Below are 16,073 nucleotides of genomic sequence, written 5' to 3'. Positions count from 1 at the left end.
GCAATAGGGGCAAAACGTAAATGTCTTAAATCTGAGAGAAGTTTTCCTTTTTTCCCAAGTAATTGTCTCCTCTTATAGACAATATCATTGGAAACCTTGGAAACCATAGACTGGCAGTATAGCTTTTGAAAAAGTGAGCACTAAATTGCCAATAATAAAAAAATCATTGATTTTTTTTTTTTTTATTACGTTGAAAGGTGTTTTGTCTCCTTTGTTTGGCCATGGCTGGGAGAAGGTACAAAACAGTTTGGACTGATAACAAAATCAGTAATTGCTGCACTAATTAATAGAGGTGTGCCAGAGAATTGAGAATACAGCTACCAGGCTACATTTCCTTAGGAAGCCTTTATAATTGATAGAGATGAAGTTTGGAATAAGGGCTACATTTAGTCTCTTGTTGTGCTTTGTTCCACTGCTCTGCATCTAAATCAGTCCAGACAAAAAGAGGGTGCCTTCCTGAGTTAGCTAGAACACCGTGTCCTTCCTATCAGTTCTCTCACTGTGTTTAAAGCTGTCGAAATGAGCTTTGAGCTGGTAGCCTAGGTTTGAAGAGGTCTCTTCCTGCAGCCTGTTTAACAGCGTGATGGGAGGTTAAGATCCATTTGTATCATGGGCATGGGCATCCAATCAGCATTTTGAAAAGTCATTAAATTAATTGCATTATTTTTTAATGTGCCCAGCAGTACTGAGTTAGATGCATTTTGATTTTTAAAAACGAAATAGGGTGATTCTTTCTGTCCTTCTTACAATGGTAGCTGGTCACAATATAGGCAGCCATGTGGTGGTCTCAGAGAAAGGGACTCAAACTTCAAAATAAGAAATGTAACTGAAAACCAACTCTCTCAAGCAAGAGATCATCAAAGAAAGTTCAAGGTAGGGTGTTTTCCTAAAGCCGTATGACTCCTAAAGTAAAAAAGCTTGGAAAATGATAATAAGAGTTCTTAGAAATGGCCCCATTTTCTACTCTGCTACAGCTTGTACCTGTTGGCAGAGGATATCAGGTGGCCTCATTCTAGCTTATTTCAACTTCACCTAATGGCATTACTTACTTGGTTTTTAGGGATCACATTCCATTTTCAGATCACTTTCCTCACCTTAACTAATTGCCATTACACAGGGTCATCCTGACAGCACACGCACGAGAACAGAACAGGGATCAATGGCAGTTCGCTTAATGCCTTTTTCATGACTAAGTGGCAAAGAGCGGAAGCATGGAAAGTGAACATCTTAATGGACAGACATGATCAAGTTGTCCCCTGAAGACATTTTTCCCCCTGAAAACAGTATCTAAAAGTAATTTAAAAAGTATTTTTCCTCCACCAATCTTGAAACTCACTGAGAATATTAAAAACAAATCATTTATTTTATCAGCTCACCCCATTCCCTAGTTTGATATTTTAAAAACTTTTCCATCATAACCTATCATTTCCTTTGCTGTCTTCAAGAAGGGAGGAAAACATTTTTATTTATCAGATAATTTGATTTTAAGGAAATGGCTTTACCCTCACCTTTTACTCGGGCATTCTCAGGAGCTCTGGCATTCCACAGTCTAATCAGATACAAGTTATATCTTGGTCTGGAAATAAAGTGTGAATTGTTAAGCCTCCGATATGTAACACTACATGCCCATAAATGTCACTTGGGAGCCTGCAGATTCAAATCTAAAAGCAGTCCTTCGAATACCAGAGCAGAACGTACTTTTTTATGTGTTTTTCTTTATAGCCTCAAAACTGAAGATGACAGTTCAATGTAATGTGGGAACACAAGACAAAGTAATCTTCTGCACAGAAATACTTTATTTTGATTGTACCGTAATGACGTCTTGAAATTTCCATGGATTTGAAGATACAGCGTTTGTTATATACTCTAGATCAGATAGTATTGCTTCACTGAGTCAAGTTACAGTAACCCTTAGCATTTTCTGTAAACAAAAGGAATATTTTCAGTGAGGTTGCTTCCTAATGAGAACAGATGTCATCAGACTTAGTCTGTTGGTACTTCCTGTAAAGAAGCAGCAGTGGTATAGCGGGTGCTCAGGGACCTTTATTGTCCTGACATTAATTGCTCCCTAGTGAGGTTCACCTTTTAAATTTGTAATGATTATTTATTTGAAGAGAGAAAGCCCATGCATGCACACTTGCGCATGTACACGCATGCGCGCGCGCACACACACACACACACACACACACACACACACACGAGTGGGTGAGGGGCAGAGAGAGGGAGAGAGAGAATCCCAAGCAGTCTCCATGCTGTCAGCACAGAGCCTCAATGGGACTTGATCTCAGGAACCATGAGATCATGACCTGAGCTGAAATCCAGAGTCACATGCTTAACCGACAGAGCCACCCAGGCACCTCAGGAACTGATCACTTCTTAGGTTTGTTCTCCCTTCCTTCTTCTCTCTTTTCTTTCTCTTTTTTTTTTTTGGAAGGGAAGACAGGTGAGAAAAAATGATGGAGAGGAAACCAGGAGGAGATAAGAATACTGTTCCTGGAGGAACAGGCTATTTGCTTTTTGGAGCCTGGGAGTCTGACAGGTCCTCCTGGCAAGAGGCAGCAAGATCCTTGCTTGGGGAATGGGATTTTGTTCCACGGTATCTGGTGCTGTGTCCCTGAGGACATAGGAACAGCCATTTTACCCAAGTCCCTGGCTGTGTTTATGCCAGACGTTGAGCCCTGTCTAGGTCCAGTCATGACTTAAACGAACCATGGTTTGGGCACGGTTTGGACCTGGGAGAGCAGCAGAGGGTGTCTAAGCTTCTGTTTGCCTGCTTCAGATCCAGGAGGAAGAACCCAGGAATCTGGCCAATCATTCATCTTAAGACTCCAGAATCCCATATGATTATTGTGATTATGTTGTTTCCTGCCATGTGTGCCAACTAAAAAAAAAATGTCAACGTATCCTTAGATTGGGTAAAAGGTCAGAATGCAGACTTTGCTGTAACTTCCCACTGTAAATTCTTTAGTGGAGCGGGGAGGCATTAACGAGGTATTTTCTATGTATTGGGTTGTGTCCTCATTACCTGGGTTTAATTTTTGACTTTAGGTATTAAAACCGTTGAATTTTGCTCATGTTTTGTGAGAAACCAACTAAAGATCCTTTTTTTTTAATCAGTTACTTACAGTGCATCTTTAGATGCTATCATTTCCAGTACAACCAACAATACAAACACTGTGGTGCTGGCTTGGAGAGAGAAATCAAAAAAGCCTCTTAAAATGACATCCTTCAATGTTGCCGAGGGCATTCATGCTTTTGATTACCACTCTCGGCTCAATTTAATTGGTATGTAAAATAAATCATGGTAACTCTGAGGGCCTCATAAATAGTCTGGGATGTGTATTTGTATGCACGGGGCCTCTCCACCTTCTTGCTTTATTGCCAGAGAGACCAAGTTGAACAGCTCACATTTTATTGCCTGAGAATGTCTGATAATGATGCATTGTGATGTGCGGCATGTATGAACTACATTGGGGTGGAAATATGAGAAAGGGCCCCAATGCTTGAATTAGCGTTTTTATTAGAATTTGTGGAGGATGTGAGATGATACAGAGAAAGAAGACGGTTTTGGTGCTGTGTCTGCTATTCTGCCATCTTTCTAACACCACCGAATGCTCAACCTCCTGCTGCTGCTGTTGCGGCTGTTGCTACTACTACCACCACCACCACCGCTGCTGCTGCTACTACGGCTACCACTACTACTATTACTACTACCACCACAACTACTACCACCACCACTACTACCACCACCACTACTACTACCACTACTACAATTACTACTACCACCACCACCACTGCTACTACTACTACTATCACCACTACTACAACCCCTACTACTACTACCACCACTACCACTACTACTATTACTACTACCACCACGACTACTACCACCACCACTACTACTACCACTACTACAATTACTACCACCACCACCACTGCTACTGCTACTACTATCACCACTACTACAACCCCTACTACTACTACCACCACTACCACTACTACTATTACTACTACCACCACGACTACTACCACCACCACTACTACTACCACTACTACAATTACTACTACCACCACCACCACTGCTACTACTACTACTATCACCACTACTACAACCCCTACTACTACTACCACCACTACCACTACTACTATTACTACTACCACCACGACTACTACCACCACCACTACTACTACCACTACTACAATTACTACCACCACCACCACTGCTACTACTACTATCACCACTACTACACCCCCTACTACTACTACCACCACTACCACTACTACTATTACTACTACCACCACGACTACTACCACCACCACCACTACAACTAATACCACTACCACCACCACACTACTACTACTATCACTACTACTACTACCACTACTACTACTACAACCACCACCACTACAACTACGGCCACTACTAGTACAACCACCACTGCTACTACTACTACCACTATTACCACCACCACTACTACTACTACCGCTACCACTACTACAACCACTACCACCACTACTACTACCACTACTACAATTACTGCAACCACTACCACACTACTACTACTACTACAACCACCACCACTGCTACTACTACTATCACCACTACTACTACAACAACCACCACCACTACAACTACTACGGCCACTACTACTACCACCACCACCACTACTACCACTACTACTACTACTACCACCACCACTACTATAACTACTACCACCACCACCACCACACTAGTAGTACTACAACCACCACCACTGCTACTACTACCGCTACCACTACTACAACCACCACCACCACTACCACTACTATCACCACTACTACTACCACTACTACCACCACTACCACCACCACCACTACTACTGCCACTACTGCAATTACTACTACTACCACTACTACGACTACGACTACTACTACCACTATGGCTGCTGCTGCTGCTTCTATAGCCACAACACACCTACACCAGAACTATGAAATATAGAAGGTTTTCACTGTTCAGAATGCAACCCCCACTGCTTTTTGAACATTTTCAGATTACCCTAGTTTTAGTTTAAAATGAGAGTTCTTTTTTTGATATGAAAGAGTATATTTTAGCTGAGGAAATAAGCTATAAAGTTTCGGGCACTAACTATTTAAAATATGTGATGTTTTGAAAGCTGATAATTTGATATGGTATATACATTAGTTCAAACACTATGAAAAAGTGAGGCACTAAAACTTAATAGGGTAGTTGTAGAGAATGGCCATACATGGCCTTTGGAACGGGTCATATTAATCACCCTCATGTAACAATTATCACTCACATGAAGAGTATCGGTATCAGCTAGGAGGCTGAGTCTCTAAAATCCCTAACAATCATGGCTGACAATCACAGTAAAAGATACCTTGAATAAAAAAAAAATAAAAAAATAAAAAAAGATACCTTGAATAGAAACTCAGGAATATGCCAATATTCACCTTTCAAAGAGAATTGTAGATCTATCTGATAAGGTTGGGTTAGCGAATTGAGTTTGGAAGCATGCAAATATCAACTATTTCATTGATTCATCGATTGAGTATTTCAACCCTACACACTGTCACTACTTTGTACCTGGCATAGTGCTGGAAAGAGAACAGTGAATAAGCTCAGCTCTACAGTCGGCCCCAAAGAAGAGAAAAACAAAGAGTGCTCTACTGAGTTTCCACAGACCAGAAACACCACTGTTCCACATGCTCTTGATGTGCTCCCTGAATAAAACCAATTCATGTTCAAAAATATCTTGTTCTCTCAATAGAGCAGGTCAAAAATATAATTCTGCTGTTTGTGTGCTTGTAAATATTCAATTGTTTATATGGCAGTGGAAATAATTTTTTCTATATCTTTTTCATTAATTTGGAAACTTTAAATATTGGTTTAGTTCTTTCTTACTCCTGGGATAACTAACTGTAACTTGGTGTATATTCCTAGGCTGTGCTAGCAGTAGAAGGAAAGCATGAGGACTGAGAAGCAGGATTTTGTGGCCTCCTGGCTGGGCCATTGGCTGCCTCCTAAACAGGACTCTCTTGTCCTGTGGCCCCATGAATACTCGTTCCCCACGTCTCCTTCCATTTCAACCATTTCCGGTAATAGAACTCAGGCCTGTTAGTTTGCCATGATCTTCCTTTCTTCCAGGCGGGGTGCATTAGTGCTCAGAAAGCATTTAAGAACCTACAGATGTGCGATATGCACTCATTTCAAAAAGAAAATGGTATGGGTTATTCATGTACTAAAAGCACTTTTTTTTTCTTTCTAATTCTGGTTAGCAACTGCTGGCATCAACAATAAAGTTTGCCTTTGGAACCCCTATGTTGTCTCTAAACCGGTTGGTGTCCTCTGGGGTCACTCAACCAGCGTAATAGCTGTCCAATTCTTTGCTGCAAGAAAACAACTTTTCAGCTTCTCCAAAGATAAAGTAAGCGATATCGTACATTGAAAGTATTTACTTCTGCCTCCTGGGTTCCTCCCTAAATCTATCCTTGGTCCTGAATTCCTCTGGGGGATGGTGTAGATTTTTAAAATATACTGGCTAACTACTATGTCTTTGGAAATCTAAATTAGGAAAAGATATTTATGGTAACTTAAGCATAGTCCTGGGCAACTAGACAAAGTATTTCCTTAAAAAACTTTTCTAAATGATATACTCGTGGATTTAATGTTTATAGCTGCACTCTCAGAAGCTCACATCTGGAGAGTTTCCAAAGTTCTCACTAATGCAATAGAAAAAAAAAATAGCGATGGGGAAATGTTGCTTGGTAATTGTAAGATGTGGAATAGGCACAGCTAATTAGTTTTTTTTTTTTTACATATATATTGAAGAAATTCGGTAAATTAGAAATTTAAGTTAACCTGAAGACTATCAAGTTCATTAAGTACATTTCGATTGTGTAAATCAGTCCATTTCCATTTGGTGATGTTGATGGGATATTTTTTAAATGTCAGACAAAGACATGGTACCAGAACCAGGCATCCAGGTTGAATCCTGACCACATTATTTACTACCCATATTCCCCTTAGGAAAATTTCTTAATCTCTAATAATCTTGTCATTTGTTTCTCTGTCAAACTTTCATTTTACATAATGCCTAATTTATAGATCCAGTTAACATGTGACAGATTTCAAGACACTTGGTTGTGAAGAGAAGAAGGGGCGCAGGGCTATAGGCTTATGGGAACAGGCCCCACCTGAGACTGTCAGTGAATCTGACTTTTTATTTCATTCTAAAGTGATACGTGTATATGTACAATCTAAACAGAAACTCATCTTCAACTCCTTAGCCTCATCCCACTCACAGGTCCTGCCAAACTTGTATATTTTGCTGTAATACCTATTGTGTCAATCTTCTCCCAATTCTGGTTGATTCTACCATCAAAATATGTTTATCAGCCTCACCTCTCCCTCTCTGCTGCCACTGCTCTTAGTTCAAAATCTCATTTTCTTTTACCCAAAACATAACAAAGATTTCCTAACATTTCTCCCAACATCCAGATGATCTGACTCCAGTCTGCCCTTTGTCCTGCTAATGAAGCGGTTTGTAAAAAAAAGCTTTTTTAGCACTTCATCTAATCCTCTAAGTATCAACTCCAGAATTCTTAAGCTTTCATACAAAGCCCTCTCCCAGTGTGTCAGCCCCACTTTATTTCCTGCTTTTCTTTTTCATTCATTTGAGGCTTCAGCCATATCCCAGTTGGCTGTTCCCACCCTGCTGCCTCAGGGCTCTGCAGTGTGCTCTTTCTTCTGCCTTTAGTTCCCTCTCCTTGATGATCAATTGACAAACCTCTTTTCACCCTCAGTCTCAAACTTTCTGGAGTCTTTCACACAGACTTCTGTTGCACACTCCACACTCCAGTTGCACCTGTGTGTCTCTTATTGGAACATGTATCCTGTTGTTTCAAAATTAACTGTTAGTTTGCTTCCTTAAGCAGGGGGCGGTGTCTTTTTGGCTTGTATCCTTGGTATCCCTGTGTCTGGCACCTTGTAGTGTTTGTTCTGTGGTTATTTGTTGACACCTTGAAGGGAAGACATGTAACTATGAATCTAAAGTACCAAAAAACTCAGACTGAAAACGTTATTGATGTCCTCATCACATTTAGTTGTTTTATTTTTTGAGATCTTTGAGCACTTGGATATAACTTCCACTACTGAATTGAACGTAATGTGCTTTGGGTACTCAAAGGTTATACGTGTATCTTTTCCTAGATTTTGAGTCCTTAAGAACAAAGGTTATTTGTTGAGTTCGTTTTTTTCTGTTTCCCAGGACATAGCACATATTAATGTACTTAAACACATGTTAAATGGGACATATAAAATAGTGTAACTATCAATTAGCCGATGGGATCGATGAGGTTAAGGACTATTATATCTTTTTTGAATTGTGCCAAACACACAGTAACTCATCCATACATCTTAAATGAATGAGTCTTTATCAAACATAAATACGAAACAAATAACAAGTATTTTATCATTACAGAATTCCATGAAAGTGTTGAGTGAAAGAAAAAAAAAAAGCCCATCTTAGAGTGGGTTAGTAAACACTTTATTTGTCTTATTGAAGACTCTACCCTGGGAGACAGGATTTCAGGTTGTTCTGAAGAACTGCTCCAAAGTTTGTCTATTTATTTATTTATTTATTTATTTATTATTATTTTTTAAATTTTTTCTTAACGTTTATTTATTTTTGAGACACAGAGAGACCGAGCATGAGCGGGGGAGGGTCAGAGAGAGAGGGAGACACAGAATCTGAAACAGGCTCCAGGCTCTGAGCTGTCAGCACAGAGCCCGATGCGGGGCTCTAACCCCTGGACCGCGAGGTCATGACCTGAGCCGAAGTCAGACACTTAACCGACTGAGCCACCCAGGCGCCCCCAAAGTTTGTCAATTTATAGGGGATTGTATACAAAACGAAGGGAAGGGTATACATGCTCGCAAGCAGTTCTCCAAGGTATAATTGCGTGTCACAAGGCAGACTTTGGTTGTAAAAATTAAGGTTTATTGATTTCCACACAGATGTGTGAAAGACCCCTTAGGTCATCTTAATACATTGTGTTTCTATCATATATGATTGTTCAAAAATACTGCCTGCATGCTTCTGCTTAACTGGTTTTCTGCTTCTTGTTTTTGTTTTCTCCTTGAAATCATTTGAGAGCCAGAGAAGGCTGACATCAGTTACCCACTGCAGTTTTAATGCACAAAGGGTTTTATAACTTTAAAAGCGAGTGAAAAAAAAAAAAAAGGTCATCAGAGTCACAATTGATTGTGTATAGGTATCATCAATGTTAAGACTACCTAGCCTCTCCCAAAGCTGTTTTATCATTCTATTTTTGCTTTGACTTCTAAACCATTACGTTGTAATAAAGCTTGTCATGCTGTCTTTTACATTAGTCTAAATCCATTTCACTTTGATAAAGGCATAGTAATCTTAGTCTTTACGTCTTTATAACAAACAGGGCTTTCTACTACCAGGTTAAGCCTTTGCTTTATTGCTATACAATTCTTTTGGTGTTTTATGGGACTAGGGTAAAGGAACAGGGCAAATGAAAGACAACATCTTTTTTTTTTCAAAGAGCCTTTGAATGAGTCATATTTTTGTCAATGAGTTAGAGACTTTCAGACCAAAGCAATTTAGATCTAAATAATTTCTTCCAAAAATGATCTGAGACTTCAGGGTTTTTGTTTTGTTTTGTTTTGCTTTTGGAAGACTGCTGTAGTACCATTTTCCAGTGATGATTAAATAAATTTATCCCTATAGAATTTGGTAAATTTGGTACCACACTAAATAATAGTCCATTTGCATTTTGCTTTAGACTCCTAAACTTCACTGATGACAGCACCCTGCTGGAGGTCAGTAACTTGGGGATTTGGAGGAGGAATTACCATGGGGAGTAAAAGGATTTTCAAAGCCTAGCAGAGATCTCTCTGCTGGAGGCCAACATTGCAACCCGTGAGCCTGATTAGCCTCTTCTATTGCTCCTAACTCTTCTAGGCTCTTCACCTGATTTGCCCATCAGAATCATATCACTTTGGAACTTAATCCTTCATTTAAGGTTGTGATTTTTCTTCTTTTTTTTTCTTCAAATTTTTATTTAAATTCTAGTTACATATAGTGTAATATTGGCTTCAGGAGTAGAATTTAGTGATTCATCACTTAAAACAGCCAGTGCATAACAGAACAAGTGCCCTCCTTAATACCCATCACCCATTTAGCCCATCCTTCACCCACCTCCCCTCTATCAACCCTCAGTTTGTTCTCAATAGCTAAGACTCTCTTATGGCTTGCTTTCCTCTCTTCCCCCCTCCCCCCCACTTCCCCTATGTTCATCTGTTTTGTTTTTCTAAATTCAACATATGAGTGAAATCATATGGTATTTGTCTTTCTCTGACTGACTTACTTTGCTTATCATAATACCCTCTAGCTCCATCCACATCACTGCAAATGGCAAGATTTCATTTTTTTGATGGTCGAGTAATAGTCCATTGTATCTATATACCACATCTTCTTTATCCGTTCATCAGTTGATGGGCACATTGGCTCTTTCCATAATTTGGCTATTCCTGATAATGCTGCTGTAAACATTAGGGTGCATGTGCCCCTTCAAATCAGTATTTTTGTATACTTTGGGTAAATACCTAGTATACTAATGCAATTGCTGGTTCGTAGTATAGTTCTATTTTTAACTTGTTGAGGAAACCCATACTGTTTTTCACAGCGGCTACAACAGTTTGCATTGCATTCCCAATAATATAAGACGGTTCCCCTCTCTCCACATCCTCATCAACACTGGTTGTTCCTTGTGTTGTAAACTTTAGCCATTCTGACAGGTGTGAGGTGGTAGCTTATTGTAGTTTTGAATTGTCATTCCCTGATGGTGAGTGATGTTGAGTATCTTTTCATGTGTTTGTTAGCTATCTGGATGTCTTCTTTGGAAAAAATGTCTGTTCGTGTCTTCTGCCCATTTCTTCACTGGATTTTTTTGGAGGGGTGTTGAGTTTGATAAGTTCTTTACAGATCTTTGATTCCAACCCTTTATCAGAGATGTAATTTGCAAATATCTTCTCTCATTCCACAGGCTGCCTTTTAGTTTTGTTGATTGTTTCCTTTACTATTTCCTTTGTTCCTTATCTGGATGAAGTCCCAATAGCTCAAGTTGTGCTTTTGTTTCCCTTGCCTCCAGAGATGTGTCTGGTAAGAGGTTGCTGCCTGTGTTCTCTAGGCTGTTGATGGTTTCCTGTGTCACATGTTGGTCTTTCATCCATTTTGAATTTATTTTTGTGTATGGTATAAGAAAATTTCATTTTTCTGCATGTTGCTGTCCAGTTTTTCCAATACCATTTGTTGAAGAGAGTGTCTTTGTTAATGGATATTCTTTTCTGCTTTGTCAAAGATTAGTTGGCCATATAGTTGGCCAGAAGTTGGGTCCGCTTCTGGGTTTTCTGTTTCATTGATCTATGTGTCTGTTTTTGTGCTAGTACCATACCGTTTTCATGATTGTAACTTCATAACATAGCTTGACGTTTGGAATTGTGATGCCTCCAGCTTTCTTTTTCTTTTTGAAGACTGCTGTAATTATTCAGGGTCTTTTGTGATTCCATAAAAATTTTAGGAATGTTTGTTTAAGGTTCTGATTTTTTTCAGACCCTGATTTCTACATTGTAGACCCAAAGTTGATAAGAAAAATACAAAGTGAGACTTTGTGTTATGATTATATCTTACCTGCTTGTCTTCCTTTTCCTTCTGTGTACTCTTCCTCCTCAACTTCCCTCTGTTCATCCAGAAACAAAGCCATTTTCATTTTGTTTAAACTACACAGGTAAAGGGGCACCTGGGTGGCTCAGTCAGTTAAGCATCTGACTTCGGCTCAGGTCATGATCTCATGGTCCGTAAGTTCGAGCCCCGCGTCGGGCTCTGTGCTGACAGCTCAGAGCCTGGAGCCTGCTTCAGATTCTGTGTCTCCCTCTCTCTCTGACCCTCCCCCGTTCATGCTCTGTCTCTCTGTCTCAAAAATAAATAAACATTAAAAAAAAATAAAAAAAAAAACTACACAGGTAAATAGGTTAATGCCCTTCCATAAAAATTATAAATGAGGAAAAATGTAGTGCAAAAAATGGATATTCCTTTTGTTTATTTCCCCTTCAAATCCATTTCTCTCCCAAGAAACAGCCATTATTAACCCTTGATGTATATCTTCTCATAATTTTTGTTATACAGTTGGCCCTTAAATAGTGTGGGAGTTAGAGGCACTTACCCCACACATAGCCAAAACTTCATGTATAACTTTTCACTCCTCAAATACTTAACTACCAGTAGCCTACTACTGTTGACTAGAAGTCTTACTAATAAGTAAGTTAATCATAAGTAGTTGATTAACACATATTTTGTATATCTTATGTATTATAGACTGTATTCTTACCACAAAGTAAGGTGGAGAAAAGGCAATGCTAAGGAAACATAAGGAAGAGTAAATACATTTGCAAATACATTTGCAGCACTATACTGAATTTATATTAAAAAAAATATCACAGGGGCGCCTGGGTGGCTCAGTCGGTTGAGCGTCTGACTTCAGCTCAGGTCACGATCCCACGGTCCGTGAGTTCGAGCCCCGCGTCAGGCTCTGGGCTGGTGGCTCAGAGCCTGGAGCCTGCTTCCGATTCTGTGTCTCCCTCTCTCTCTGCCCCTCCCCCGTTCATGCTCTGTCTCTCTCTGTCTCAAAAATAAACAAATGTTAAAATAAATAAATAAATAAATAAATATCACATATAAGTGGGCCTGCAGAGTTCAAGCCCATGTTGTTCAAGGGTTAACTGTATTATTTATTATGTATATATAATAATATATTTTATTTTATTATGTTATATTGTATTATAGTATTATATATACTATCCTGTGTCTGAGTACAAATACAAGGTAGTATTTATTATTAGTTTTTATGTAAATGGTATCATACAAGACATATTTTTTCTGCAGTTTGGTTTTCCTTAAAGAATAGCTCCTGGAGATCTTTCTGTGTGACTACACAGAGACCTGAATTTTTACTTGCTGCATAGTAATCCATAGTAATAGATAGTCATAACTTTATTATCAAGCACCTGTTGATTGTAAAAGATATTTCTAAGTTTTTACTGTTATAAACAATCTTTTTAAAATTTTTTTCTGTTTATTTTTGAGATAGAAAGAGAGAGAGAGAGAGAGAGCATGTATGAGCATGAGTGAGGGAGGGGCAGAGAGAGAAGGGGACAGAGGATCCAAACTGGGCTCTGTGCTGACAGCCTGATGGGGGGCTCAAACTCACAAACCGGGAGATCATGACCTGAGCCCTGAGATCATGACCTGAGCCAAAGTGATAAGCTTAACCAACTGAACCACCCAGGTGCCCCAACCTTTATAAACCGTCACACACACACACACACACACACACACACACACACACACACACTTTAAAACACTGTATGTTAATTTCTTTGTGATAAGTTACTAATATAAGTCCCTAGATTGAATGCTCTTGGGTCAACAGAGATGCATTCCTTAAATATTTTTTTTAAATATTGCTGATTTCGGGGCGCCTGGGTGGCTGTTGGTTAAGCATCCGACTTCGGCTCACATCATGATCTCACCAGTCAGAATTTGAGCCCCGCATTGGGCTCTGTGCTGATGGCTCAGAGCCTGGAGCCTGCTTCAGATTCTGTGTCTCCCTCTCTCTCTGCCCTTCCCCCACTCGTTCTATTTCTCTCTCTCTCTCAAAAATAAACAGTAAATTTTTTAAAATAATCCTGATTTAGATCTAGAAACATTGTACTTGTCGATATACTCATCAGACGTGTGTAAATATGCCTGTTTCTCCAATCGTGTCAATAATGGATGCTATTAACGTGTTCACTTTTTTGTGTGTGAATCTGATGGACAAAAACCTATGATGAGTTTCTTTTTCACATTTCTTTTTCCTTATTTATTTTTGGGGGGTGTATTACCTGATCATGCCCTTCATCTTATTAGCTCTTGTCTTTTTCTTATTGATTTGTAGTAGTTTGAAAAATATTTTGATTTTCCTTTACTATAGATAATGCAATATTTCACTTGTTTCAAGCATATAAGAAATGATTTTCTTTATGGCTCTAGATTTTGTATCTAGCTTAGGAATGTCTTCCATACTTCCTATTTATAAAATATGAAATATCTCCTTTATTTTCTACCAATAGCTTTTTCTATTGTTGAATATATTTTGCATTTACCTTTGCAGTTTATCTAAAGTTTTTTTTTTCCTACAAATGGATATCCAAATTATTTTTTGAATAATTTGTCTCTCACTGGTTTGAAATGCTATTGTTATCATCATTTGAATTACTGTATGTATATAAATTTGTTTCTGGATGCTTTATTCTTTCTATCAGTCTACTTGTCTTTTCCTACATAATACACTATCCAACCAGCATAACTATTGATACCTGGTAGGTCGTTTTCTACTTCTTTCCCTTTTTCAGTTTTAACTGTCTTCTGCATTTTATCCCTCCAAGTACATTTTAGGATCAATATTCATGTTTCATGAAAAAAAAATACACTAGTATTTGGGTTGAAATTTGATTGAATATGATGATATTCGACATCTGTAAAGTACTGAGAAACCACAGCCTCTATCTCACCATGTATTCATTCTTTTAGCCGTCTTTCAGAAAAATTTCACGCCACGAATCTCTTTCCCATTCCTTGTTCAGGTTTTTTGTACGTATCTTAGCAAGTGTGACCACCTTTAGGAGGTGGGGCCCCTGTCTATATAACCCATTCATTGAGTTTTTTATTTTAATGTAGTTTTTTTCTTCTAAAACATTTTTGTTAACTGGTAATTTGGGATAGTCTTTTGGTGCTTGCTCATTTTGGGGATTTTGACTTCTAGCTCTTTCATTTCCACGTAATTATTATCTGTCCTTATGTAATAATTCCAGTATCTGGACTTTGAAAGATCTAAATCCGATATTGGCTATTCTGGTGATTCTTTCTCTTGGTGACTTGTTTTCTTTTTATGTTTTGTTATCTTTTATTGTCACCTCATTGGTCACTGTTGCTAAACTCTAGGCATTCTGAGGAACTAAACTGGAGATGCTGTCCTCCAGAAATTTCTATTTGTTTCTGAAGGTGGAAGCGAGCAAGGATGCTGCCTGCGGCTACCACGTGCTCCCTTTCTCTTGTCCAGTTTAATCGAACAGTCTTGCCTCGGTGCCTGCACCTAGCGGATGGTCCACGGCTCAAGCTCCCGGTTGTAGGAGCTTTACCGTGTTAGGTTTGTTACTTTTTTCCTCTTTTTTCTTTTGGATCTGTGGAGATTGTTCCCACTCCTTGAAAACTCAGCAAGGCAGCAGAAATGATGTTCTGTTCAGAACTGTGTTCCTTTGAAGCAGAAAGGCCCCCTACAAAAACCTAGACTGTAATGACACTTGAACCAGAGTTCTCTTGTTCCAGCTGGTTTTCATTTGTTTGCTTCAAAGCTGTGATTAGTATAGATCTCAAGAGAGAAGAAAGAGAGAGAGAGAGAGAGAGAGAGAGAGAGAGGAAGAAAGAAATTTGAAGTGTTTAAGTTTACTTTGTAAAATAAGATAGGAATGGTGATCTTTGAAAAGCAAAATTAGAAAAAAAAATTTTTGAAGACTAAGAAAAATTCTGTTATGTGAGTAATGATAAGGGCAAAAAAATCAGTTTAATTGAGATGTTTTTCAATATCCCAAGTAAACTTTTGTTCTGAAAAAGGGAATCACCTGAAATAAAATGTTGGTATTAGTTAAGTGTATTAAACTTGAGTTTATTAAATTTAAATTTATTAAGGCTGAACTAGGACATCAATGAGATTTTTGCAGAATAATTCACAGTGTTAGTTAGAAAGGTTTTGACTTTTTCTAGTTCAGCAATAGAATATACAAACCAACACCTAACAGAAATTTAAGTCTTAGAGCTGTAGATCTTCTCTCATTTTCATTGAAAAGAATGAAAACAAAAAAAACCAAAAAAACAAAAAAACAGAGAAGATAATGGTTCTGGTAACAATTTAAAGATGATTAGCTCAAGAGAAGATTTTAATTT

The 16,073-nt window shown here is 38.6% G+C and overlaps 1 protein-coding gene across 1 annotated transcript in view; it reads left to right on the top strand.

The window, feature by feature from the left end:
• Positions 1-16,073, top strand: part of WDR49 (WD repeat domain 49) — a 138,131-nt gene that overhangs the window by 35,939 nt on the left and 86,119 nt on the right. Inside the window, exons 5-6 of the mRNA XM_058730420.1 lie at positions 3,118-3,285; positions 6,280-6,428. Coding sequence (XP_058586403.1) covers positions 3,118-3,285; positions 6,280-6,428 — 317 coding nt within the window. The remainder of the gene's footprint in view (positions 1-3,117; positions 3,286-6,279; positions 6,429-16,073) is intronic.

The sequence above is a fragment of the Neofelis nebulosa genome, chromosome 5, assembly GCF_028018385.1.
Source record: "Neofelis nebulosa isolate mNeoNeb1 chromosome 5, mNeoNeb1.pri, whole genome shotgun sequence".
NCBI lineage: Eukaryota > Metazoa > Chordata > Mammalia > Carnivora > Felidae > Neofelis > Neofelis nebulosa.
This window is presented reverse-complemented; position numbering and strand designations above follow the sequence as displayed.